This window comes from Pan paniscus, chromosome 12 (genome assembly GCF_029289425.2).
Source record: "Pan paniscus chromosome 12, NHGRI_mPanPan1-v2.0_pri, whole genome shotgun sequence".
NCBI lineage: Eukaryota > Metazoa > Chordata > Mammalia > Primates > Hominidae > Pan > Pan paniscus.
In genome coordinates this window covers 96030571-96055352 of record NC_073261.2, presented here as the reverse complement: position 1 = coordinate 96055352, position 24782 = coordinate 96030571, and the positions used below count along the sequence as shown (strand labels likewise).

General features: G+C 40.2%; 1 protein-coding gene across 7 annotated transcripts in view; it reads left to right on the top strand.

Annotated features, from left to right (window-relative positions):
* Positions 1–4485: 4485 nt before the first annotated feature.
* LCLAT1 (lysocardiolipin acyltransferase 1) overlaps positions 4486–24782 on the top strand; it is a 196531-nt gene continuing 176234 nt past the window's right edge. Inside the window, exons 1-2 of one of the 7 annotated variants that reach the window (XM_055108097.2) lie at positions 4486–4662; positions 17092–17262. In XM_055108097.2, coding sequence (XP_054964072.1) covers positions 17153–17262 — 110 coding nt within the window. In that variant the 5' untranslated portion in view covers positions 4486–4662; positions 17092–17152. The other 6 variants (XM_063594639.1, XM_008952516.4, XM_063594638.1 and 3 more) reach the window with 6 other exon arrangements.

Here is a 24782-nt window from a genome sequence, read left to right as displayed (position 1 = left end):
GAGATGACTGTGATGTCTGGAGTTGTTGACAATCATCTTGCGGCCATGAGGCAATAAACATAAAAATGTAAGGCCAATATGCTAAGGAAGGCAGGGCAGAAGGAGAGAAAGAACCTGAGTTGGCTGGGTGCGGTGGTTCACGCCTGTAATCCCAAATACTCAGGAAGCGAGAGGATTGCTTGGGGCTGGGAGTTCAAGACCAGTCTGGGCAGCATAGCAATACCCTGTCTCTAAGAAATTAAAAAAGCTTAGCCAGGAGGATCCCTGGGGCCCAGGCTGCAGTGAGCTATGATGAAATCATGCCAGTGTACTCTAACCTGGTCTCAAAACAAACAAACAACAACAACAACAACAACAAAAACAAAAAGAAAAAAAAGAAATGAAAGAACCTGAGTCCTGGATGTCATTTTTAAGTTAGAGTTAATTCTGAGATTACCTATCTCTACACTTTGAGTTAAGTAACAATAAATGTTCTTGTGGTTTAAGCCACTGTTAGTTGCACTGTTAGTTGAGTTTGTGATAACTTACAGAGGAAGGTGTTCCTGACTGATACAGAGGGTTTGTATTGAGTAGTAGCAATAGGATAAAATTGTTTTTTCTATGTTGGATGAGTGACTCATCACCAGGGTTCTAAACATACTTTCTGGTAGTTGTATCTTTTTAGCCTAAGTGAAATTTTGGTCCATCAATATATCAGTTAGGTTTTCACAAGAAACAAGTGACACCCTTGGCACAGAAGGGATGATTAAAGAGAGTTGAAGGCTGACTACAAAGGTACAATCAGCGTTAAGGGAAATTAACAGAGGGCAATGAAGTACCCTGAGGCTAGATACAATAAGTTAGGCCATCACACACACTGTGGGCCCTGCCTAAAGGGACAAGGTGGGGAGTGGGTCCCAGAATCCAGTGAGAGCTGGGCTCTAGACAAGGAGCTGTGGCCTTAGGTGAAGTGTTGAAGCCACTGCCACCCTGCAGCCCCACAGGGAGGGAGCCAGGGGAATGCAGCCTTGAGCTGTTTCTCATCCCACCCTGCAGAGTCCAGCCAGGGCCTCCCATTGGCTAAACCCTGCCAGAGGCAAAAGACCAGGAGTCAGGAGAGGAAAGCAGGACAAGTCAGCATAAAGATGGGGGTGGGGCCGGGCGAGGTGGCTCACACCTGTAATTCCACCAGTTTGGGAAGCTGAGGGGGGTGGATCACCGGAGGTCAGGAGTTCAAGACCAGCCTGACCAACATGGAGATACCCGGTCTCTACTGAAAATACAAAATTAGCCAGGTGTGGTTGGCACATGCACGTAATCCCAGTTGCTCAGGAGGATGAGGCAGGAGAATCGCTTGAACCCGGGAGGCGGAGGTTGTGGTGAGCCAGGATGGTGCCATTGCACTCCAGCCTGGGCAACAACAGCGAAACTCTGTCTCAACAACAACAACAAAAAAGATGGGGGTGGGGAACGGGGAAGGGGAGAGATGGAGCAAAAAGAGAATAATCAGAACTATTAATAATTAGACTCCACAGCTGTTTTGTGCTAATGTAAATTTGTCACTACTTCCAAGCTGTACCTTCTAGCACCAAAACTTCTCAGCTACCAAAGACATGGCTTACTCCATGTCTCAAGAAATTAAAACATTTCATTTCAAATGCCTTTTGAATTTCAGAGTCTTATTGGATGACTGGTGATATTAGGTAATGCTAAGTCTCATTCATAGAAATTTTTGCAAAGAGTGAATTGCAAAAGAAATTTTGCAATTCTTGCTTGCAAGCAATAAACTGGAGGCTATAATAAATGGGCCACTCTGGGCCTCCAGTTAAGTATCCGTGGCCTCTGCTGGCACTGGGCTGCATGTTGCTTGTATTCATTACCTTGGGAGAGACTTGCTCTGATTTTATTGGCGGCAATGTACTTGGCTCTTTTCTGAGGTCTGTTATTGAGCACAGATTTTCCCTTATTACTCTCACATTTTGAAGAGGAGTGAGCAATTACATGGGCATAGAAAGTACCCCAATAATGACAAAAGTACAATAAGAACTAGGACTTGAGATTTCCTGTATGTCGTAGTGTGTCCCTGAGCATTACAGAGAGTGCCCTATTAAATGTGACTATTAAGTCAATGGCTCATGAGGTTCAGCAATTCATCAGTTGTGATGCTCTGTTACTGGGGTCAGGAAAGATTGAGAAACTTGTCCCTTTGGGACAGTAGAGCACAGATTAACACCACTTTTTAAGTGTTATATACTACAATGTAATAATAATAGAAATAAAGTGCACAATAAATGTAGTGTGGTTGAATCATCCCGAAATCACCCCCTTCACCCTTCACCCTGTTCATGGAAAAACTGTCTTCCACGAAAGCAGTCCCTGGTGCCAAAAAGGTCGGGGACTACTTCTCTGGATGTCTTGATGAAATACATACATTTCAGACGTGGATAAACCCCACAAAAATTCAGGAGCTTGCTATATTGGTGATATTTTAAAATAATTATGTAAAAAACTGGGGGGGGTAGTTTTAGAGTTAGGAGAGATGTAAAGAGAGTACAGGGATTTTTCCATATATTCTTCACCTAGCTTCCCCTTATGTCAACATCTTGTGTAAACATAGAACATGTATCAAAACAAAGAATGATCCTGGTACAATAGCATTATGTAAACTATACATCATTTTGGATGCTGAAGTGGTCCAATGATCTTGGGCACATCAAGACATTTTCCCCAGAATGAAAAACATGTTACTACACCTTGCACCTCTGCCAAAAAGAAAGAAGCATGACACTTAGCAGATCTCTGAGTTTAGAAATCAGCATATTTTGCCCTTGGGAATTCTGTTCCTATCCCTTTAGCAGTTGATGTGGAAGGTGGCTACTGATAAGTAGCTCAGATCAAGAAAGGGCTCAGGGCCAGGCGCGGTGGCTCAAGCCTCTAATCCCAGCACTTTGAGAGGCCAAGGTGGGTGGATAGCTTGAGCTCAGGAGTTCGAGACCAGCCTGGCAAAATGTTGAAATCCTGTCTCTACAAAAAACACAAAATTAGCTGGGCATGGTGGCAGATGCCTGTAGTTCCAGCTAGTCTGGAGGCTGAGGTGGGAGGATTGCTTGAGTCCAGGAGGCAGGGGTTGCAGTGGGCCACAATCATGCTACTGCACTCCAGCCTAGGTGACAGAGCGAGACCCTGTCTCAAAAAAAAGAAAAAAAAAAAAAAGCAAAGAAAAGAAAAAAGAAAGAGCCCAGCACTGTCCTCTGTGGTTAGGGCGGTAAGGGCAACCTTGCCTCTTGGGCTGTATCACCGGACACACCTCACAGTGCTAGAGCTCTCTGCAATGGAGCTGCAAAGGCTATGAGGAACCTCTGGCAAGCCCCCAAAGAACCGCAGTAGAGCCCTTGAAGGTTCTGGATCATAGCCAGGCCAACTCTTAACAACAACAAAAAAGAATTGGGAGATCTTTTGTTCCAGTAATCTTATTTTAAAGGTAAAAAGGAGGCCTAAAGTCATAGGCATAATTGGCAGAATTGACTTTTGTTCTGGTGTTTCTCTCTGTAGTCATTCTTCACTTTCTGATGCAATTTTAGCACATCTTAAATACTAAAATGTTTTGGAACAAACTTAGAGAAATTATGAAGCTAATTTAGGAAAAGAGCACAAGAATCTTTGATTTACAGGCAATTTGGGGATATAATTTAGCTATATTGAAGCTATGCAGCCAACATGTAGATGGTCATTATTATTACACCATAAATTTTGTGAGGTCAGGAACCTTGTTAATTTTAAAAATATTCACTCTGTGCTTTGTTGAATAAACGGATAAAACGTATAGACATACATGAACTACTGATGAGTGGCTGTGTGTGATGTGTAGCTATGTTTATTATTTTTAAGATTCTTATTGTATTTGTTGAAGGCCAAGTTGAGGAGGGAATTGCTTAAGGGAAATGAAAAGGGGTTTAACCACAGTCCCCACCATTCAGGGGCATGCGATCTAGTAGGTTAGGGGACAGACACACCATGGTAGGTGATCGAGACCTTTTAAGAGCAGTGTGATGAAATTGCTATGGGAACTGGGAGGAAACATTTTCTAGGACTGGGGAAACACTGAGTGTGCTAGAAAAACTTTGTGCTCCTGCCTGATCAGGGAACCTGGGTTCTATAACTGCTTCTACTACTGATTTGTCCTGTGACTTCGCGCACCAAATTTAGGCTTGTAAATTAAACTCCCAGATTTCTGTTTTCCATTTTGCAGCTCTAGGGGTTGAATGAACCATTAGGTTCCCTCGGACAAATGACCTCCGCTAATTTCCTATTTCGTTGTTTTCTCACCCCTACACCCCACCGTTCCGTGGGTCCCTCCTCTCCAGGAGGTCAGACGAGGAAATAAGCGCGGCCTCTTTAGAGGAGCTCTCAAAGAAAGGTACCCGGGGTAACCCGGGCTGTGGAGCAAGGGCGGGGCGCCGGGGACCCGGGCTTCCCACGCAGCCGGGGACGCCGTTGCGTCACGGCGCCTGCAGCCAATCAGGACGTAGCCTTCCGGGACGCATTACTAGGGCGACGGCCGGACGCCTCCGCGTTACGGGATGAATTAACGGCGGGTTCCGCACGGAGGTTGTGACCCCTACGGAGCCCCAGCTTGCCCACGCACCCCACTCGGCGTCGCGCGGCGTGCCCTGCTTGTCACAGGTGGGAGGCTGGAACTATCAGGTGGGGTTACGGCGCGAGGAAAATGGCGGCGGCCGGGGGATCTCAGAGGTGCAGGAAGGGGAGCTGCAGCCCGGGCTTTTCCTCCTGAGCCATGGACCTTCCCCGGGCCGCGACCTCGGGTAACGGCCACTGGCCTGGCATTTGGGGTCCCGGTGCAGGTGGCGGTAGCGTCGCTGGCTCAGGTGGAAGGAGGCGCGGGGAAGCGACTCCTGGAGGCTGGCTGAGGCGTCAGGTGCTGAGGGGCCGCGCGAGCGGCGAGGGCGAGGTAGCCGCGGGGCGAAGAGGGTCCCGTCGGTGTTTACGCTAGGAGCGTCAAAACCTTCCTCCTGCGACCTCAGCGGGTCTGGGAGCTGCACCGTCCCGGAACGCAACCTGAGGTCTGACCCTGTTAAATCCCATGCACTAAAACGTCTCAAGTGGTCACCACGTGCGGGGCTTCGACGAGAGCCGTGGAGAGCAGGGGCTGGGGCTGTCTTCCCTGCGAGTCCTGCAGGCGCCAAAGGCCTGCCTGTAGGTGCCCAGAGTGGCAGTGCCGCGAAAAGAAAGGTAGGCCCCTAGCCAGGGCGGATGCCAAACCTGATCTTTAAGGTGTGTCGTAGCTTCTAATTGCCCATTTGAAAAAAAGAAGTTGAAAGATAAGGCACTTAGATGTGGTTGTGGAGATGTTTTGCTTTCTTGTACTTCCCTGGTTCAGGTGGCTTCCCTGGAAATACTGCATCTGCCTTTAAAGTTCATTAACTATGTTTCTTGTGTACATGGCAGTAGATGAGATTAGGGATTGAGAGTCACTTTAAGTCCAAGAAAAGTATTGAAGATATGTGTTGAAGGCATTACCAAGGTGAAATATTTATTCATATCATTAACTTATTTGTTCAAAGAAACGTCATGTCATGAAATATAACTACGTGCGTTAGTTTTCAAAAAACTGACTTGGGCCGGGCGCGGTGGCTCACGCCTGTAATCCCAGCACTTTGGGAGGCCGAGGCGGGTGGATCATGAGGTCAGGAGATCGAGACCATCCTGGCTAACAAGGTGAAACCCCGTCTCTACTAAAAATACAAAAAAAAAATTAGCCGGGCGCGGTGGCGGGCGCCTGTAGTCCCAGCTACTCGGGAGGCTGAGGCAGGAGAATGGCGTGAACCCGGGAAGCGGAGCTTGCAGTGAGCCGAGATTGCGCCACTGCAGTCCGCAGTCTGGCCTGGGCGACAGAGCGGGACTCCGTCTCAAAAAAAAAAAAAAAAAAAAAAAAAAAAAAAAAAAAAAAAAAAAACTGACTTGATGAAAGCCCTTTTTGTAAAACATATTTTTTGAGAGTAAGTAAAAATACATCATCACTTTTTCGTTTAGGTTTCTGTTGCACATTGTACTTTGATATGCTTGATATGACAGATAAGCATAATGTTAACTGACTTTTGTTTTTGGTAGTAGGCTTGATTTTATGGAGTAGTACCTTGTTCTGTAACTGAGAAAAACGTAATAACGCTTGTGTTTCAGTCATCAATAGCTGCAATCTCTGGAGTGCCAACTATGTGTCAGTTTCTGTGAAAGCTAGGCTTCTCCTACTTTTTAATTTGAACACATGGTCGTCTGCATCTGCCCCCACCAGGTCTTTAGGCTGGCTGTTGCTGACAACCAGGAGGAAGCAATGGGGAAAACCCAAAAGATTCTTCCAAACTGGATCCATGGAGATTTGGTCAGTTTGTCCTGGGGTTGAGGTTATGGGTGGATTCTAGTCCAAACTCTGCCACTTAAAAATATCTTAGGGTAATCATACAACTTCACTATTGGTGTCTTATCTCTAAAGTGAGTATTTCTTATTCAAACAATCTCATTGCACTGTTGGGAGGAAAAAGAAAAGACAGTATGTGTGAAAGGGCTTTAAAAAGTTAAAAAAACAGTGAAAATATTTGAAATTTATTCCTCTGCATTCATGTACTCTGCCAGGCACTGAATCCAGGGACTTATATGTGCCAACTTAGTCATCTAGCATCACTGTGAGGTGGATACATTTATTATCTTTATTTTGCAGGTGAGGAAACTGAAGCACATTGAAGTTTAAGTAATTTGTCCATATCACACAATTAGCATTGTGTTTCCAGCCTGTGTTCTTACTGTCTTACTACCACCATGCCTACTATCTTCCTATGACATACAGATGTGTTATGTATTAAGGGGAAACATTAATTCATGTACAAATTTTTCATTTTTAATATATATATTTTTCTTTTTCAAAGGCTCTAGCAATGTCCTAGAATGAACACATATTTCAAGCCAGTAGTTTTGTTTGTGATCTTGTGTAAATAATAATCATGGTTTATTCCATTGGCGTCCAATAGTGATTTGTGTGGTAACAATTACATTTACTTTGGTTAAGTGGTATATTCTTCTTACTTTTGTTGCCCATTAGTTAAAAAGTTATTTTGAAACAGAGTTATGACTAATTTCTTTTTTTTTTTTTTTTTGAGAGGGAGTTTCGCTCTTGTTGCCAGGGCTGGAGTGCAATGGCACGATCTCGGCTCACCACAGCCTCTGCCTCCCGGGTTCAAGTGATTCTCCTGCCTCAGCCTCCTGAGTAGCTGGGATTACAGACATGTGCCACTACGCCTGGCTGATTTTGTATTGTTAGTAGAGACGGGGTTTCTCTGTGTTGGTCAGGCTGGTCTTGAGCTCCCGACCTCAGGTGATCCGCCTGCCTCAGCCTCCCAAAGTGTTGGGAATACAGGTGTGAGCCACTGTGCCTGGCTAGTTATGACTAATTTCTATCAGGAAGCACAAATCAATAATTGGGATTTTTGTTTTTATTACATTTTTTAAAAGAATAATTTGCTGGGGGACTTTTAAAAGAAAACTGATTTTAGTTAAGCTTGCTGTTTTGATATACTTGTGCTAATTTTTCCAGTCTTTATTTATTAAAAAAATAGGATGAGTAAAAGTGGCTAGGACATTTATTGTTTCATTGAACCTTTATGGAATAGCCCTGCCAAGTCTTTAGGATGTAAACATTAACTCCTGACCCTACCCTTGAGGAGTTCAGGGAGAAGTCCCAGGTCCAGAAGTTTGTAGACAGTTGAGACAAATAAATAAATGATTAACTAATAAAGCGTGATAAGGACTCAAATATAATTGTGGGTACAGAGAGCTGTGAGAGCACATAAAAGGGAACAGTTACTTCTTCTGGGATGGGCCTGGCCAGAAGAGGAAGGGAGCTAACTGGAGGATAAAGGCATAGGGAGAAACAGAGCAAAGCTAGGACAAGTGAGAGCTCATGGTGTCCAGGGGTCAGACCACAGTATTGTAGGTGTTGCTGGGAGAGAAGCCAGGAAAGGTTAGAGCCAGGTTGTGAACTCTTAGCTAAGAGAGTGACTTTATCCTGCGGGCAGTGGGAACTGTAGAAGGATCTCGATTAGATGCATAGCTTCCACTTTATGCTACAAAAATGCTAGGATAATGGGTGTTAGAATTTTTTTCTTTTTACTTTAGGTTTTGAATATATTTGTACAGAAATCATTGTAATATGGAAGTAATCACTGATGGTTTCTCTAGTTTTAAAGCTGATCTCCACTTAAACGTGTGTAACACTAAAGTTGTCCAGCACCTAACAACATAACATGAATGCAGTGCAAATCGACTACAAGGTAGGGTGTGCAAATCTTGCAAAAGATGCAGGATTTCATGAAGTCAAAGCAAGGGGGAGAACTGCTGAAACCATAAGCGCAAATAAAGGACTAGTGCCTGGAATAGGCAGAGATTCTTAAAAAGGACTCAGAAAGCAATGATCGTGAAAATGATTGATAAATTTGTCTTCAGACTTCTTTAAAATTGGAAACTTCTCTTCATCTGAAGACACCACTAAGAAAATGAAGAGCAAAATATGGACCGGAAGAAGAAATTTGCAATTTATATATCTGACCAAGGACTCATACCGTGTGTGTGTGTGTATTTGTGTGTGTGTAGCATAAAAAAAATTAATGAGAAAAATCATTTTAAAAATGCATAGATGTCTTGAACAGGCACTGTCTATTAGAGGGTCTCAGAATGGCCAGTATGCACATAAAAAGGTACTTAACATTATTTGTCAGTGGGAAATATAAATTAAAACAATAATGAGATACTGCTATACACCTTCCAGAATAACTAAAATTAAAAAGATGGACAGTGCCGGTGTTGGCAAGGGTGTAGACCAACTGGATCTCTTACATATTGTTGGTGGGGGCCAGTGTTGGCAAGGGTGTAGACCAACTGGATCTCTTACATATTGTTGGTGGGGGCCAGTGTTGGCAAGGGTGTAGACCAACTGGATCTCTTACATATTGTTGGTGGGGATGTCAAATGGTACAGTCACTTTGGAAGACTGTGGCTTTGTCTACTCCTACCCCTGATCAAATGCTTGCATTCCTAGGTGTACTCAAGAGAAACTAATGCATGTTAAACTAAAAAACATGTTAAAGAATGTTTATAGTGCCTTTATTCATAATCAAAAATTGGATATAACTCAATTGTACATCAGCAGTAGAATGGATGAGTAAATTGTGATATGTTTATAAGATGAAACACTGCAGAACCAATTGTACATCAGCAGTAGAATGGATGAGTAAATCGTGATATATTTATAAGATGAAACACTGCAGAACCAGTTGTACATCAGCAGTAGAATGGATGAGTAAATTGTGATATATTTATAAGATGAAACACTGCAGAACCAGTTGTACATCAGCAGTAGAATGGATGAGTAAATTGTGATATATTTATAAGACGAAACACTGCAAAACCAGTAAAAGACAATGGATTATGGATATATGTATCAACATGGATGTATCTTACAGACATAAGTCAGACATAAGATTGTACACTGCATGATTCCATTTAAATGAAGTTCACAAAGAAGTACAATACTTCCCTGGTGACAGAAGTCAGAATAGTGATTACTCGGGGTTGGTAGTGGTGGTAATGACTGGGAAAGGGCATGAGGGAACCTTCTGGCAACATTTTATATGTTGAGATGTGTGGTGGTTACATGGGTGTATGTATATGTAAAAATTCAGAATATGTAAAAATATGAAGATTGTGCACTTTATTGTATATATATACTTTAATAATAAAAAAGAGGCTCTAGTGAGAATATGGCAATGCAAGATCACTTAACTTTAAATGAGAAAAAACAGCAGGGATAATTATGAAAGAGGTACTTTAAAAGAATTTAAAAGGAGTGTGAGAGGCTCCAGGAGACAAATGATGAAAAGTATAATTTTTTTTTTTTTTTTTTTTTTGCTAAAATGACTTTTATATAATTGTTTTGCAAAAGCCAAATGTGAAATTAAGGCTGTCACATCATGCTGTTTTACAATTTGGTCACAAAATTATGCCCCAAGCACTCCACATATTCATTAGTTTTTGTCATAAGAATTAATGCACAGTTGCAAAGTGTAATCTAAGTTTTGATCAATACAATACATGATATTTTATGAACATAATAGTTTTTTTTGTTTTATTTTTTGGGAAAATTCTAAGCAGGTCTCTTTTTCATCATTATGAAATATGGTCTTTGTTAAAGAGAAATGGCTGTGTGGTCTTCTCCCTGTGAGGCACTAATGGCTATTGGCTAATGAGGGCTGCTGTAATTCCTTTGGCTGCAGGATTTTTAATGCAACGAGCTAAGAAAAGCTTTCGGTGTGTTTCCTGTGGCTGTGAGGTAATGCCCCAAAAAAGTCTTATAAGTTTTATTCACACCTTTACCTTGTCCTCTGCTTGTGGCAGTAGGGCCATAGGGATCCTACTGTAAAAACTCGGGAGGCAAATGGAAGAGACATATGAGGGGTTGCCATCAGTGAAAGCTGACAACAGAGGATTAGCTGCCTTGTCTGCAGCCTTTCGCAGTTGAGTTCTGAAGACTTCAGTTGTTACACTTGCTCAGAGAAAATGGATTACTGTTCTAGGGACAAAGATAAAGGGAAGAGTTATGGTACCCTTAGTTTTTCATCTCAAATAAGAGACCACATCTGTTTTATATAAGTGTATATAGTTCATTCCCTTGGGAGAACTCATGGAGCGGGGGATAGCATGTCGTTGAGCTGGTATCTACTGGTGGTGTCACAAAGAAAGGAAATGCTGGATGAAGATAAAAATAAATGATGAAGAAAGAGGAATGAGTGGTGGCGGCGGTTCTTCCAGCTCTTCCAGCTCCATGTGACTGGGAGTGTGGACTGAGGGGATTGCTTTTAACTCTTGACAGGGACTCTTCCCCCACTGGAATGTTTAGGTATCTTGGGAAAGGCAGCCTTGGCTGTGGCTTTTACCATTTCTGCTTTCATAGTATAAATACTGTCTTAGAATTATTTTTTTCTGTTTGTGTATACAGCCTTTAAATAAAAATTTACCTGTGTAGAGTTAGGGAGGAAACTGATTGAAAGTTGGGGTGGCTTGAACACCAAAATGTTTCTTGACTAAACTCGATCATTTTTGGATGCACACCATGAACTTGGTGATGGGGACAGAGTTAAATAAGATGCGGTTTCTGTCTTTGAGCTTACTGTGTAGAGGGGGAGATAAACACAAATCAATGCCTTCACTACAGAGGTCATTGAGATTTCATCATCTGTAGGTTTTCTTTGATTAAAAGTAAACATGACAGCTATGAAACTATTATGAAGACCGTAGGTAGTAATGGTGACCCTCTCTTTTAATAACGTGTGAGTGCCAGGTGTATACTGAGTTCTGCTCTAAGTGCTTTAAGTTTTTAACTCCTTTAACCCTCCCAGCTTCCACTGTGAAGTAAATACAAATACTGTTATTATCCTCATTTTACTTATGAGGAAACAGAAGCCCAAAGAAGGTACGGGGCATGGATTTGAACCTACGCAGTCTAGTTTCAGAGTCTGTGCTCTTAATTGCTATGCTATAATGCCTGTTTTAATGTACTGTAAATTTAAAATATACTGTACTTGTGTGGCATTAAGTGTAGGGGATTATTTCAATGAGTATGCTTTGTATTACAAGTTATGTCCAAAGTTTCTGAATATCCACGCTGAATGTAACTTACTGTAGCTACTTAGGGTGAGTCTGTCTATAATGTGGGAGATTTAAATGAGACATCCTTTTTGCCTTTTCCCCTTTCATGTGTTATAATGATTGTTTTGATAGTCTTGCATGTTCCATTATATCATTTCAAAATTCAGTAAAATATATTACCAGGTTTATTGTTTGTGTTATAATCATACACATAATGAAATTTTATGATGTAGTGCTCAACCTGGACAGTTTGTGAATTACTGGGTTAACATACTTAATGAGAGTAACTGCAGATTTAAACTTAGGTTTTTTTATTTTTTATTTTTTATTTTTATTTTTTAATAGAGACAGAGTCTCACTCTATTGCCCAGACTGGATTGCAGTAGCCTGATCACAGCTCACTGTAACCTTGAATGCGTGGACTCAAGTGATCCTCCCATCTCAAGCTTCCCAGAGTAGCTGGTACTATAGGCATGTGCCACCGCATCTGGCTAATTTTTTTTTTGTAGAGATATTGTTGTGTTGCCTGGGCTGGTCCCGAACTCCTGAGCTCAAGTGATTCTCCCTCTTCGGCCTCCCAAAGTGCTGTGATTAAAGGCGTGAGCCACTGCACGTGGCCCTAGGTTGTTTACATTTTTAATGTGGTGATTCATTAAGACCAATTGATTAAATTAAAGGAAGGATTATGTTTGCTTTGTTCACTAAGAATGGGAAGGCAGTGGAGAAGCAGGATGGAAATAATCTAGAGGACTCCAAGGAGTGCCAGAGTGACCTTATTTTGTTGAATTTATTTATGGTAGTAATGAAACCTGTATAATTTAGCTTCTCTTTCCTTCAGAGAAGAATATAGTAGAAGTCGGAGTTATTCAAGATTGAGTCTTCTTTTGCTAGGCTACTTGATAAACAGTTCTTGTCTGTTGAGTAGGCTAATCTTCAGGGAACTGAGTATACAGTGGATATAATTGGATCCAGTGGATATAATTGGATATAATTTCTAAAGCTGTATTTATTTCTCTTTTTATCTATACTTTCTTTAACTGTAAAAAAATTTAGGAGTGTTATATTCTCATTTTGAATGAGGAACTCTGAAATTGTATCTGATTTTCTCTTTTGTATTTGTACTTCAGACTAGTCAAAGATGTATGCCTTTTGCATACATATTTACTTGGAGATGGGGAGATATTTATACTAGTTTCCTGTGGCTGCCATAACAAACTACTGCAGACATCGTGGCTTAAAATGACAGGCATTTATTTCTCAGCGTTCTGGAGGCCAGAATTCTGAAATCAGTATCACTCAGCCAAGATCACGGTGTCCGAGGGCCACACCACCTCTGGAAGATATAGGGGAGAATCTGCTCCTTGCCTCTTCTAGCTTCTGGTGGCTGATGGCATTCCTTGGTTTATGGCTACATCATTAATCTCTCCCTCTATGGTCACGTTATGGCCTTCTCCACTTTTGTCTGCAGTTAGATCTTTGTCTTAGGCTGGGTGTGGTGGCTCACGCCTGTAATCCCAGGACTCTGGGAGCCTGAAACCATCCTCTGGGAGGATTGCTTCAGCCCAGAAGTTGAAGACCAGCCTGGGCAACACAGGGAGGCCCTGACTCTATAAAAAAAAATTAAAAAGTTAGCCAGATGTGGTGGCATGTGCCTATAGTCCTAGCTACTTGGGAGGCTGCGGCAGGAGGATCACTTGAGCCTGGGAGGTTGAGGCTGCAGTGAGCTGTGATCATGCCACTGAACTCCAGCCTGGGTGACGGAGTGAGACCCTGTATCAAAAAAAAAAAAAAAAAAAAAAATTGGAAGTGCTCCCTACGCTTCTGTTTTCTGGAAGAGATTGTGTGGAATTGATCTTAATTCTTTAAACATTGGTAGAATTCTTTAATGAAATGTTCTGGGCCAGATTTCTTTTTCAAAGACTTTATTCAATTTCTTTAACAGTTATTAGGGCTATTCACATAATCCATTTAATTTTGGTTGAGTTGTGGTAGTTTGTGCTTTTGAGGAACTGATCCATTGACACACAAAGTGGGTGTCCTCATTACTACTGGGCAAGTGTGGGAGTGTCAGCCCCTCTTTAGGACTCTACTGATACCACTGGGAGGGGATGGCCTTCTTACCCCTGGGCGGAGGTGAAAGTTCTGACTCTCTGCTAGGCCTCCTCTGATACCACGCCAGTGGGGATGAGAAGGGGTGTCTCATTACTGCCAGGTGGGAGGAGGAATCCAGGCTCTCCAGGTGGTCTCCACAGTTACTCCCTGGCAGGGGAAGGGGGTCTTATTACCACCTGGCAGTGAAGGAAGTCTAGACTTCTCCAATATCACCCCTGAAAGGATAAGGGGTAGAGACACCTGGGAGCCTGAACAACATTGCAGCCTTGTAAGAGTGGAAACTTAGGCTCCCTACATGGCTTTTGCTGTTGTGGGTGGGGGTGGGCCACGGTTTTTTTCTGTGATATTGGCTGGAGGGCATGTTGTTTGTTGCTCATTTCTTTGGCTTAGGAGAGCAGGGGTTTGTTTTTTGTTTTTTTGTTTTTGTTTTTAAGCTGGTTGTCTGTGGTATACGATGAGGCAAAAAGAAAACCCAGGGAACTCACCACCATATTTTCCATGGGTCCCAAGGTCCCTACCTGGTTTGCCTTATCTGTATCTTCAGAGTCCAGAGTCTTCCCATATTTGTTTACCTATAATGGCCAGGATTTTTGGTTGTACTTAGCTAGAGCAGTAGGAAAAACTACATCTACTTGATCTTGCTGGAAGCGAAAGTTGGACAGGGATTACTTCTTTATGGAAGAAAATACAGGGTGGAAATTGAGATGCATGAATTAGCCAGTAAGACACTGAAGGAAGCTAGTTTTGGGTTAGTTACTTGGAAGTGACAGCTTAACTATGTCTTTATTTCTCCAGAGAGAAATTCTGTGGGTCATTGCTCAGTAAAACCAAACTCTCTTTGGTTTTAGATTTCTTAAGAGGTTTGACAGTATAGTGAATTACTTTATTTCTGCATTGAGATATAAATTAATAATATAATTTCTGGCTTAGTACCTGGTAGAGAAAAATTTATCTTTGTGAAAGATTAGTTTTATGGAGGGGATTAACTCCAGTTTTCTCTAGTGGTTGTCAGAGATCTTGGAGCTGTGGATCCTTATCTAAAAGAAAAAAAAGTGTAGCAGTTCAGATCTATGTAAGGAAAATTTGTGAAAGTCTGAAACCTAACAAAAGGATTACTGAATATCTTCAGTGGAACCCAGGTGCTGGCTAGAGCAATTTTCTTGGTTACTACTCTGGAGTCTGTAGCTTTCATTGTTTTTGATGTATTTTACAACCTTGTAAGTTGTGAATAACAATAATACAAATTATTCTTGCCCTTTTACATGCAAAGGATGTTTGTTGGAAGTACAATGGATTTCTTTTTCTCTTTTGTGGAAGAAGCCAGTTTTTTATCTGTTAAGCAAATTCATTTCGGTATTCCCCATTGCCTAAGTATGTGTCTGCTCTTTGGATTCTCATTTGAACCAATTGGAACATCTTATTTGTTCCCTAATTAGAGTTATAGAGGTGTTGATTTTATATTTGCATGAGAGACACAATGCCACCTTTTTGTTTGTTTCTTTTAGTTATCCTTTAACAGCTCGAACTCCAAATTTAGCCTGAGTTTGAATCCCATTTACTGTTGCGATTTGGGTCACGGAATTTTATTTTTTAACCTAAGCGTGTGTTACTTCCTATAAAAAGGAATTTATAGTATTATTTTCTTTGCATGGTTAGTGTGAGGATTAAAAGAGATGTTGTAAGTTACACACTTCTCATAGTACCTCGTATATCATAAGAATTCTTCTTTTATTAGAAGACTGTGGGCAACTAATTTTGCCTTCTTGAGACTTCATTTCATATTGTTAAAAAAAAAAGAGGCAACTTTTCACTTGGTTGTTAGGTTGTAAGTTTCACTGGCAATAATTGGAAAGAATAGAGTGTAGTAGCTGACAATAGTTGCTTTTGGAGAGGTAGACATTTCTAATATGCAGTGACCTTGCTGCTCTGAGAAAGGGAATTGTAGAAGTTTGATATGGTGAGCAGTTAGTTAGAATAGCATCTTGGTAATTCAATTCAGTAAACAGTGGTTGAGAAGACCCTGCTCTGTCTGGCTTTGTACTAGGAAGAAGCATTAGGGCTGGAAGTGTGCTATGATCTTTTTGCTTTAAAACAATTTGGAGGGTGGATCTTGATAGACAGAAGGCTTTAGTGCTGCCAAGGACCTTGGTAGATTTGGGCATGCTCCTCAGGGAGTAGGAACTGGGAAGGGTTGGATTTTGCCTAATCTAGGAATAGCTGTTGGGAGTTTCAAGAGCAATTTTTGGATGAGTAGGGAGGTAGGGTGATTGAGGAAGAGGGAGGAACTGGAATGATGTCTCAAGGATGTTATTTAAATTGACTTTTCCTTCTGACCCTCAGTATTTATTGTTTTACTTAAGTGTTTTATTGGGAGTGGAGAGTGATGGTGGGTGGAAGTGGAATATACCTGGTGAACTGGTTGAGTCTGAAGAAAGGATACTCAGAAACGGATAATTTAAATCTCCCAAAATCAGTACTGGTCCAAGGGAAAACCTTGGTCTACTGTGAATAGTGTAATTGGATTGGGTTGGTGGGTCCTTCAAGACAGGGGCATTCCCAGCTACTATGATATTAGGATAATGAAAGTAAGCCTCAGTGCAGAGTCTACTGTGTGAATGTAAGAAGCTTACCTATATACCTATAAATGTAGGTATGTATATACTTATATTTATAACTGAGTAACATTCATTCTGATATAAGGAAATTACTATAAACAAAAGCAAGAGTTTCTGTACTGCAAACGTATTTTAAAGTTTGATGCAAAATAAAATGGTTTTTGTAATTTGGCAGTAGAATCAGGATCCAGGAAATGAGCAGCATGTGGTCATGCTTGCTTTCCTTCTTTAGGAAGGTCTTTGGGTTCCTCTAGCCATCTTTGAAACTTGAATACCCTATGTGTTACAAAGTGTGGGGGAAAGGAGCTGCCCCTTACCTGTTTTTTCTTGGGTTGGGATCTAGGCTGTGATTTTGCCCTTGCCATTCACATTCTGGCTCAGGGAGAAGCAGAAGCTCCAAGGACCTGGCCAGTGTTAACATTTCAGCTGCCCTCTCTCTCTGGAACTTTATAGAGGTGGCATGCATATTGGGCTCTCATCTCAGTCTTTTGTCATTCCCTTCCTAAGCACTATGACCCAGCTTCCTGAGTTGCCCTGTGCATTAATCCATTCAGTACTCAGATGTTTCAGGTCCCTGGGCCCGTAATCTGTTTACTCCATGAACCATCTGATGAGCCCAGTGCACTGTTCCCAAACTCTGCTTTCTCTTTTTTTCTCCCATTTGTCATGTTCACAGGCTGAAAAACAGAGTGGGTACTCTCTTCTGGGAAGCTGGCAACAAATGGATGATGTGATATATGCATTCCAGGGGAAGGGAAATTGTGGTGCTTCTGAACCCATGGTCAATTAACGAGGCAGTTTCTAGCTACTGCACGTACTTCATAAAGCAGGACTCTAAAAGCTTTGGGTAAGTCTTTGTAATGACTTAGATGCTTGAGGTTTTTGTCTTGCTTCATATATCTGAACACAAAGCTTTTTGAATTGATCATAGTTTGTTCCTGTTTATGTTGTATTGTTGACATGTTCTATGCTTGTTCTATAACCTTTTCATTGAAAAATAAGCATTCATTTCTATTGGAGGGAGATAAATGTCCTTTTTAAGAAAATAAAATAACACATTTCAGTGAAAGAACAAACCCAGCATTTCTGTTTGGCATTTGGTTGTGTGATTCTTTTTGGATCTTTATTTTAAAGATTAGGTACCATTTTGTTTAGAGTCGAAAATATTAAATTTTTTGGAGGTTATCCCTTACACTTTCTGCTGCATGCAGTAACTTGCTTTTGTTTGACATAGGAGCTTATGTTATACCATTAGCTAGTATCCTCCTTTTCAAACAGTGAGGGTTTGGGGAGTCCAGCGGGGGTTCATCTATGTGAATAACTGACAACTGATTCTGGCCATGTCCTCTCTCATCTCTAGGCTCATGATCTCCATCTGCCCAGTGTTCATCTGCAATCTCTGGCTGCCACCTCAGTCTCAATTTGATTAAAACTAAATTCATTCTCAATCCCATATTCAGTTTCCTGCCAGGTTATGTCTGTCTCTGTTTATTTAATTGTCCAGGCTTGAACCTTCTTACATAATTTCGACACCCTCCCCCTCAGCCTTTTTCTATTGCTGCTGCTTTTGTAATGCTTTTGATGTTTTTTCTCCTGATCTTTATGCTTGCATTACTTCAGTAGTCTACTAGTCGGTTTCTGAAATAATAGTCTCCATTTCTTGTGTATGTGATATGATGAAGAATCTATTATATCTGGCCTTTGTCTTTGGTTCCTGACAATGAGCTTCAAAAAATCTTGGGATTTCCTTATAGATGTATCTTTTGTTATTCATAACAAGAGTCTCTTTTGACCACACCTGAGTTTATCCAAATAAGATGACTCTGGGTGGGCCCTTAGATAGTTGAGGAAAGGAGCTGTCCACATCAGAGAGACCTTGGAACTTTTAGCCCCATCCCCTGGTCTCTGGGGAGGGGGCAGTGACTAGATAGCAAAGCCCAGTCATCTGGCTAGTGATTTAATCACTCATGCCTAGGTCATGAAGCCCCGTATAAAAACCCTGGAATAGCAGTGAACATACTGGTTTGCTAGGAGGATGACACCTGGATTTCTTCAGGAGAGAGCAGGGAAGCTTTGCATCCCTCTGCCCTCTTTCCTAGACCTTGCCCTTGCTCTGTGCACCTCTTCCATTGGGCTATTCCTGAGTTGTAGCCTTTATAATGAAACTGTGATTGTATAGTGCTTTCAGTGATTTCTGTGAGAATCGTTGAAACTGAAGGGAGGTTTTGGGAATCTCTGAATTTGTAGCCAAGTTGGACATTAGTGTGGATGGCCTGGGGATAACTGAAGTGAGGGCAGTCTTGTTGGAAACCTTGCTTTTTAACTTGTGGGATCTGATACGAACTCCAGGTAGTGTCAGAATTGAGTTGAATTGTAGGACACCTAGTTGGTGTCAGAGAATTGGTCTCAGAGTGCAGTGTGCTTACCCTTTGACAGGCATTGTGGTATGTGCGCTGCATGCATTATTTCGTGTAATGCCCACCATGTTAAGACCTAGGTTTTTTTTTATTTGTTTCTAGTTAGTTTTTGGTGTTTTTGTTGTTGTTGCTGTTTTGTTTGTTTGTTTTTTGAAACGGGGTCTCACTATGTTGCCTCCACTTGTCTTGAACTCCTAGGCTGAAGCGGTCCTCCTGCCTCAGCCTCCTGAGTGGCTGAGACTACAGGTGTGTGCCACCAGGCCTGGCCCAGGTCTGATTTTATCATCTTTGTTTTACTGGTAAGGAAAGCCATAACTTGCCCATTGTCACAGAGCAAGGAAGTGTTGGAGAAGTCAGTGCTTTCTGACTTTAAAGCCCTTTACTTAACCCTTTGGGTTGGGCCAACTATCTTCCTTGCTGTAGACATTATTATCCTCCTCTAATCTGGCTGCTGTGGACCACTTTTTCTAAATTAAACTTTTATCACATCATTTTTGAATTCAGAACTTTCAGTTACTCTCCATTACTGTAAGATAAAACCCATTATTTGCAGGCAGCCATTCAAGGCTCACTGGAGTCCAATAGGCTCAAATTAATGCTGTCCCAGTCTTTATATACAACAAAGGAAAACAAGCACCTATTGTGTTTCTTGGATGGGGCACTCAGTTTGTATCTCCAGTAAGTTGCACTGGAGATGAAACTGTATAATTGGAAAGTTAGAGTATATGAAAAGCATGTCCGTATAAAAATAACGCATGCTGACCAAGTCAGTAGTACAGGTGATAAGATGCTTCTAGAGTTCAAAAGAGGCACAGCTTCACTAAGCAGGTGTATCTTGAGCTTAGCATTGAAGAGATGATAGGATTTTGAGAATTGTGACTGAGGGGAGGACCCTTCTGCTCAGGAAGACCATGAGTGAACTGGAAAGGCAGTGTTGATGACAATGAATACTTAAGTTTATCTGGGGGAAACTTCTGAAACCAGGGTCTATTCCTTGTCCCCAGACAAGTTGAAAGTTGCAGCATAGTGTTTTAACTGACAGAGCTTGTGCTAAAGCTTTGTCCTTTGAAGCTAGAGTTGTTTAGAATGAACCAAAATCTATTTCGGGGCTAGCCTACGTGATAAGATTGGGTGATTATGTTATAAGAATTACCTTTTTTGTGTTACGTGAGCTGATCAAAGGAAATTTTAAACTATAAAAGTTCAAAAATATTTTTGGTAGTAGAACATGAGAATAAACATATTCAAAGTAACCAGTCTGAATAGGGAGCATTCTTCAGCATAGATAAGTTTTGGTAAATAGATAGTTTTAAAAAGTCTTCTTTGTACATGAACTCACATCATTATACCCAATCTCTTGGTATTTTTTAGGGTTAGAATCTCTCCTGACCAGCTACTTGGGAGTGCCAGCTACTTGGGAGGCTGAGGCAGGAGGATTGCTTTAGTTGCTCAGGAGTTCAACACCAGTTTGGGCAACATAGCAAGATCCTCTCTCTTAATGAAAAAAGTCAACTTGAATGCTATATAAGTAATATTTATACATTTATATATTTATAAAAAATATATAAAGAACAGATCAGAATTACATTACTCAGAGATAGTTGATAACCATGTTTATTTTTATTATGCTACTTTTATTTATGTCATTACCTATACAATTTTGTAACCTACTTTTTTCACTTTATATTATTAGGATTTTCCCATGTCATAAGATTTTTTGAAAACATGGTTTCTATTAATATATAAACATGTTATCATACATAGAGATTTCTTTTTTTGTTTTCTCCTTTAATTAAAAACAGAGTCATTCTTTATTTTGTAAGTTGCTTTCTTCACTTCACGGGTCATGTCTACCTTTCTGAATGACTGCTTATGTTAATGTATAGTCAGCCCTTCTGTATCCACAGGTTTTGCATTCATAGACTCAACCAACCATGGATCAAAAATATTTGAAAAAGAATTGCCTCTGCACTGAACATGTACAGACTTTTTTCTTGTCATTGTTCCCTAAACAATATAACTATTTGTATAGCAGTTACATTGTATTAGATATTATGAGTAATTTAGAGATAAAGTATGTTGGAAGATGTGAGCAGGCTATATGCAAATATGATGTGATTTTATATAAGGAACTTGTGCATATGTTGATTTTGATGTCCTCAAGAGGCCCTGGAACAGATCCCCCATGGATATTAGATGACTGTGCTTCACTTTTTAAAAGCTGGTTGCATAATATTCCAGTTATATGGCTATGCCATAATTTAACCATTTCTCTGTTGATGGACATTTGTACTATTTCTAATTTTCACATACAAATAGTGCCTCCGTGAGCATTTTTATCTTGTATTTTCTTACTTTTATGAGTACTTTTGTAGGATAGATTAGAATGAAATTATTGTGTAAAAATGTATATGTGTTTTATAATTTGCCAGCCATGCCGAATTTGCCTTTTAAAAGGGCTCTATCAGTTGATTCTCTTAGCAATTGTATGTTTGAGGCCTTATTTTCCTATACCCTCACTTTGCTGGATACTATCATTGTCAAATATGAAAAAGTAATTGGAAACATGGTGTCATGTTACATATTAGTCTGATTTCTTTCCCTTTTTTTTTAGTGTTCCTTTTTGTATGTGACTCTTGATTCTTGGCCCATTTTCCTATTGTAATTCTATAATGTTTTCATATTTTACATGTAACTCTTTAATTCATCTGGAATTTATTTTGATTTTATGGAATGAAACTGCTTGATTCTGGAGGAGATTCAAGGGCTAGTGGGTCTTGAAATTGTGTGTCTGGAAAAATTTAGAGGATAAAAATAAATTTTGCTGCCTTTGGAAAGTAGTTTGTCTCAAATTTATTTAAAAACTTAGTTTATTATTACCCAACTCTATAAAGTATGTTGGGGCAATAAGAAAATCTTGCCAACAAAAAGACCCCTTCTTACCAATGTAGAAGAGAAAGAACGCCCTTTTTATTTGCATGTCAGATACGTGCAGATAGGTAGTTTGAGACTACAAAATTTGAGCAGAATTTAACTCATACAGTGAAACAGACAAAACTTCTCTTGTATTCTTGGGGCAAATGGATATACCCTGTGATAGTTTCCTGTGCACCTAATGAAATTCCCGAGTTAATTTCAGTGGTGTTTGTTTGCAGTGTCTAGGGTCAGAAGGCCTATGACCTTGTCATTGTAAATCTGGAGACTAGGATAGTATCTAATTCCTGACGAAAAGGCTTGGCCTATTGGGGTTTTTTTTTGTTTTTGTTCTTTTAAATTTGTATTTACTTTTTGTTTTATTTTTTACATAGAGATGGAATTTTGCCATGTTTCCCAGGCTGGTTTCAAACTCCTGAGCTCAAGCAGTCTGCCCACAAAGAGCTGGGATTACAGGCATGAGCCACCATGCCTGGCCAGGCCTGTTAGGTTTTTAAAGAGATCCTCTGTGGTAGGCTGAAAATGGTTCTCTAAAATATTCAAGTCCTAATCCTGGAACCTGTGAAATGTTACCTTGTATGTTAAAAAAAAAAAGGTTTTTGTAATTAAATTGAGGATCTTGATGTCTAGGGCACTTATCCTGGATTATGTGAGTGGTTCCTAAAAGCAATCCTGTGTATCTTTATCAAAGTGAGGCAGAGGGAGAGTATACGTACACAGAGGAGGAGGAGGCAGTTGGACCAGGAGGCAGAGATTTGAGTGTTAATGGCCACAAGTCAAGGCATTCCCACAGCCATCAACAGCTGGAATAAGCAAGGAACAGATTCTCCCCTGGAGCCTTTGGAGAGAGTGTGACCTTGCTGCTTTCAGACTTTTTTTGGCCTCTAGGAGTGGAAGAGAATAACTTTCTGTTTTAAGCCACCAAGTAATTTGTTACAGCAGCCATAGGAAACTACTGTACACCCTAAAGACAAAAGGGCTGTGTCCCTTTTATTAAAACAAGAAAGATTCATTCATTATATTTACTATGTTAATTATGGTGAATGGCACTTAATTCTTATCTACTCTTTGCTAATCACCGTTATTTATTGGTTCTCAGTGTTGAATAACAGGCTAAAACACTGTACCAAAATGACAGTAAAATGAAAAGTTAACCTCAATAGTAAAGTTAATAAGGAAATATTTTGACTTTTTTAAGCCTGGAAAGTGAGTAATTTAGAATCATTTATATTATTTTGAGATTTGCTTTTGAATCGAGGACAATAAAGTCTACTTATTTCTCTTATTAGTGAAGTGGCATGAAAGAACAAAAGTCTTCTTTAACAGAAAGAATTTCAAGTCCATTGCATTTTGTTAAAACTTTCCCCCTACTGTACAAATTTTATTTTTTTTAACCAAGTAGTAGATTATATAACTAATGTTACAATTAATTTTTTTCTGATTTTTTTACTGACATACAATTTCTTATATTTTTGATAAAGTAACTCGTTAGAGTTGTCTAGATAAGTTGTATTTTTTCAGTTTGCTGACAAACTGTTTTTCTTGCTTTATTAAAAATGATTAAATTTCCTAATTCTGCTTTTACCTATTTGATAATTCTTTATTTTATTAGAATTGTTAGGACTTTGTAAATTTTTTCATAAAGAACCAAGCTCATTTTAAAGTTCCGCTGTTTTTTCTGTGTTTTCTTTTTTCCTTTTCTTTTCTTTCTTTCTTGCTTTCTTTTTTTTTTGAGACAGGGTCTCACTGCCACCTAGGCTGGGCTCGAGCTCCTAGACTCAAGTGATCCTCCCACCTTGGCTTCCCAAAGTGCTGGGATTGTAAGCATCAGTCAATGTGCCTGACCCTTTCTGTGTGTTGTTATCTAATCAATCATTTTTACTGTCATTCATATTTCTATTTTTGTTTTTTAATCACACCTTTTATTTTAAAAATTTGACTGCTTGATTTTAAAATTTGGATTGCTTAGTTTATGTTCTGTTTATTTAAATATTATTTTAGAAACTATTTCAGTACAGCTTTGTATGAATCCTGTAACTTTTGATATGCGATGTCTTTATATTTTTTCTAAATATTCTGTTGCACTGGTTCTAAACTTTGGTGAATATCAGTCTCAGCTGGCAGGCTTATTAAAAATGCAGATATTCCAACTCTACTTAACACTCTGGGTATAGGGCCTGAGCTTCTGCATTTTTAACAAGCTCCCCACCCCGCGGTAATCAGGATTAACATCAGCATATGGGAACTACAAGTCTTATATATTTTTAATTTTTTCATTAATTCAACAATTATTTAGGAAGGCTTAAGAATTTCAAATCTTTAGGGTTGTTTGTTTTGAATTACTCTTAGTTTTATTGTATTGTAATCGGAAGCTTGCCCTGCAAAATTTATTTTTTATTTTTTTTAAATTATACTTTAAGTTCTAGGGTACATGTGTACAACGTGCAGGTTTGTTACATATGTATACATGTGCCATGTTGGTGTGCTGCACCCGTTAACTCGTCATTTCCATTAGGTATATCTCCTAATGCTATCCCTCCCCTCTCCCCCGACCCCACAACAGGCCCCGATGTGTGATGTTCCCCTTCCCGTGTCCAAGTGTTCTCATTGTTCAATTCCCACCTATGAGTGAGAATATGTGGTGTTTGGTTTTTTGTCCTTGCAATAGTTTGCTGAGAATGATGGTTTCCAGCTTCATCCATGTCCCTACAAAGGACATGAACTCATCCTTTTTTATGGCTGCATAGTATTCCATGGTGTATATGTGCCACATTTTCTTAATCCAGTTTATCATTGATGGACATTTGGGTTGGTTCCAAGTCTTTGCTATTGTGAATAGTGCCACAATAAACATACGTGTGCATGTGTCTTTATAGCAGCATGATTTATAATCCTTTGGATATATACCCAGTAATGGGATGGCTGGGTCAAATGGTATTTCTAGTTCTAGATCCTTGAGGAATCGCCACACTGTCTTCCACAATGGTTGAACTAGTTTACAGTCCCACCAGCAGTG